At 42.7% G+C, this 3,849-nt stretch overlaps 1 protein-coding gene across 2 annotated transcripts in view; it reads left to right on the forward strand.

The window, feature by feature from the left end:
* The first annotated feature begins 48 nt into the window (after positions 1 to 48).
* The window catches only part of ntn1a (netrin 1a), a 57,819-nt gene continuing 54,018 nt past the window's right edge, over positions 49 to 3,849 (forward strand). The window contains exons 1-2 of one of the 2 annotated variants that reach the window (XM_005934428.3): positions 49 to 390; positions 550 to 1,600. In XM_005934428.3, the coding sequence (XP_005934490.1) occupies positions 577 to 1,600 (1,024 nt within the window). In that variant the 5' untranslated portion in view covers positions 49 to 390; positions 550 to 576. The remainder of the gene's footprint in view (positions 391 to 549; positions 1,601 to 3,849) is intronic. The other variant, XM_005934427.3, reaches the window with a different exon arrangement.

A 3,849-nucleotide genomic window follows, 5' to 3' on the forward strand; every position in this document is an offset into this window, starting at 1 on the left:
GGGTCTCTCAGATTCACACTTCTCTGTCTTCTCTCCTGAGGTAATTTGCGCCCCACTACCGCAACAGTCTCCTGAAGCGCCACCAGTGGACGTCGTTGTTCCGCCTGCTGTCACCCAAGATGAGCTGACCTAAAGCCGTGCCAAGCAAGATCCGATCCGCGCGAGAGAATATGTGGAGAGAGAGAGAGCGAGAGAGGGAGGGAGAGAGAGAAATTTTGAAAAGACCGGCAGGAGGAGCGGGACTTGCTATAAGGACACAAGCGACTCTTAAATCCATCCGTTTCTCTATTTTTACGCAAGAGATTGGAAGAAACAAACAAACCGAGACCAACGAGAGAGAAAAGTAGCGCGTCTTCGCCAGTCTTTTACATTATTTAAAATAAATCTCAGGTAAAGTGAGCTTTTATAGATTTTAGATAAGCAAAATTAGGAATAAATATACTCCAGTTTTTTATCACTTATATTTTTTATCAGATATTAATATATTTTTGTGTCATCACTAAAATAACTCACTCTTCGTGCTCTCTGTGTTCCCTCTCAACTCTGCAGACACACTTGGGGGATCACGGAGCCACCATGATAAGAGCTGTGGATGGTGTGCTGGTTTTGCTGCTCGCCGTGTCCCTGTCGTGCAGGAGCGCCTCTGGAGGGTACGGGATGAGCATGTTTGCAGCACAGACCTCTCCTCCGGATCCCTGCTACGACGAACACGGCAACCCGCGGCGCTGCATCCCGGACTTCGTCAACTCCGCCTTCGGGAAGGAAGTGAGGGTGTCCAGTACCTGCGGCAAGACGCCGAGTCGCTACTGCCTGGTGACCTCTGCCGAGATAGGAGAGGAGAAAACCAGAAACTGTCACACCTGCGACGCCTCTGACCCCAAGAAGTATCACCCACCAGCGTATCTAACGGATCTTAACAACCCTCACAACCTCACCTGCTGGCAGTCTGAGAACTTCATCCAGTACCCGCAAAATGTCACCCTGACTCTGTCCCTCGGCAAGAAGTTTGAGGTAACGTATGTGAGCCTACAGTTCTGCTCGCCCCGACCCGAATCCATGGCTATTTACAAGTCCATGGACTACGGGAAAACTTGGGTACCCTTTCAGTTTTACTCTACCCAGTGCAGGAAGATGTATAACAAGCCCAACAGGGCCGTTATCACAAAACAGAACGAGCAGGAGGCAGTCTGCACGGACTCACACACCGACATCTACCCTCTGACCGGCGGGCTCATCGCCTTCAGCACGCTGGACGGCAGACCGTCGGCGCATGACTTTGACAACTCCCCGGTGCTGCAGGACTGGGTCACAGCCACGGACATTAAGGTCATCTTCAGCAGGTTGCACACTTTCGGCGACGAGAATGAGGACGACTCGGAACTGGCCCGGGACTCGTATTTCTACTCAGTGTCGGACCTGCAGGTCGGAGGGAGATGCAAATGCAACGGACACGCATCTCGGTGCGTAAAGGACCGAGACGGGAATCTGGTGTGTGAGTGTAAGCACAACACCGCCGGGCCCGAGTGCGACAGGTGCAAACCTTTTCACTACGACAGACCGTGGCAGAGAGCCACAGCCAGGGAGGCCAACGAGTGTGTCGGTAAGTCCCACCCGCGGCCCTCCATCCCGGAGCGACTGTCTGATGACGAGAAGTGTTTCTTAACCTGAAATTATGAAATTAGAATTGCGGTGGCAGGATGTGCTGATGTGTTGGAGATGTGGAAAATGTATTAACCTAACCAGGTAGATTGAGAAATGGAAAGATTTTCGTTACGCAAAATTGTGTATGTCAATTATATGGTTTAATAATAATAATAATAATAATAATAATAATAATAATAATAATAATAATAATAATAATAATTTCTTTAAATCTGCCAATAATTTAATTGCTTTAGTTTATTAAGCTCCAACAGTCCCTTCCAATACAACCTTTACTGCGGTTCTGTTTAAATGAATACTTCGGCTCACGTCCACGAGCATATTTGGATTTAAGTCACATGCAACATGAAATGCAATTTGAAAGTCCATTTAGCTCGTCGCAGGCCATAATGGAGGCTTTTAAACCACCTCAAACGGGACCACTGAGCCTAATGACCCACAGCATCATTTCTCATTGCTCGACTTCACCTCTACAATAAAGCGACGCCTTTTAATTTATCTGAAGAATCGTGCAAAAACTCGCCACACTGCTAATTGAAAACAGACTCTTCTTCATTCCCCAATCACACAAGTATCTCACAAGTATCTCTCAACAAAATCGACCAGGTCTTGTGACACAAAGCACAGAAAAGTAGATTTATTGCTATTGGTTATACAGTTTATTGTTACATTCAAGCACGAGAACATGCTGCAGAGAAGAAGAGATGTTATTTGCTTTATTGGTTGCAAATGTGAGTAATTCAAATTAAATCAATTTTAAAACGGATTATAACTGTGCAAAATCCTCAGATTCGGATAGCATAGTTAATTACATGATTTCTTTTTATGCAATACCAAAAAGAAACAGGTGTTACACACAAAAGAGGCAAATTTCACGATTTTATCAGCGAGTCAGCTCTTTGTGTCTGCAAGTTTCATCAGCTGCTGAGTGATAAAAGTGATCAAAGTTGCAATAGTTGTGTTTTATTACAAGCTGGCACGGATAAGTAAGCCTGTAGATTGCAGATAGTGCAGAATGCTTTTCAGATGGCCAGGAGGGCTAAGTTATGCAGGCTAGAGATTCAGAAAAAGCTTGTGGGCATTTCAAACACTGTAAGAAGTCATTTAGGAATTGTTTGTGCAGATTAGTGAAATTGTCAGTTTCATGCCTGAATCTCAGTGTTGGAAAACATTTAAACAAAAGTTTTTTTTTCTTTTAGTGTTCCTGTGTGGTGATTTGTATCAAATCTTTAATGAGGATCTTTATTCACCGTCCTTTCTTTGGCCATGCTTCATATTAAAAATTCTCTCTTTGCATTTTATTTTAAAAATAACTTTGGTTTTATTTTAATTACTGTATACAGAGGTGTTGGAATCACGTGGACCTTAAAAGCAACAGTGTTGCAATAATCTGAAGTGCAGCCCCCGGTGTAGGATGTCGATGAAACAGCCAGAGAGTGAAAAGGACAAGCAAAAAGATGACTGATGATAGACACTAAAACAAAACCCTCAGTGTAACACTCTACAATCACAGAAAGACACATCCATCACAAACCAATTCAGACCCTTATATTTTCCATTCAGCTGCAGGTCTGCAGGGGGAAAGGGGCTCTATATTGTTTGACAGTCACAGCACATGTCAGCCACTCTGACACATAGCAGCTGTTTAAAAGGTTTTTGTTTGCTGGTGTTGCCCATTTCTAAAGCTCTGGGACATTCCTAGTGACAGATGTGAACATGCTGCTAAGTCAACAGAAACAGTGGAAGCTGTTCATACTGTAGGAGAAAGTCCCAGTTTGTCCAAGGAAGCAATAAAACCCAAGAAAAGAGTGTTTTTACTCTTTAAAGTTTGTTTTTCTTGTCAGGTAACCCATTTTAGCCTGCATGCTTTTAAATATAAAGGTAACTAATAACTAACCCAAGTAAGTGATTTTGCAGCTTTATTTAGTCAATATTATTTATTTACTATTTTTAAAAATAAGTGTTTGTTTTTTTGGTCATTTAAAGGTACAAAACATTGAGATAAATGAAAAACGTGTTGGTCCTTGTTAATGTTAGATCTATCATCACATTGGGTAGAGGGACATTTGGAGACATTTGTAAATACTGGCAAAATTATTAAACAGAAAAAAGGCACAAGCCCTGAATCATATATAAACTATTTTATTTAACCAATATCATTTACACTTTTTTATACCTGACCAGAAA

The sequence above is a fragment of the Haplochromis burtoni genome, unplaced genomic scaffold (genome assembly GCF_018398535.1).
Source record: "Haplochromis burtoni strain Fernald_Lab_line unplaced genomic scaffold, NCSU_Asbu1 Contig_181, whole genome shotgun sequence".
Classification (NCBI taxonomy): Eukaryota; Metazoa; Chordata; class Actinopteri; order Cichliformes; family Cichlidae; genus Haplochromis; species Haplochromis burtoni.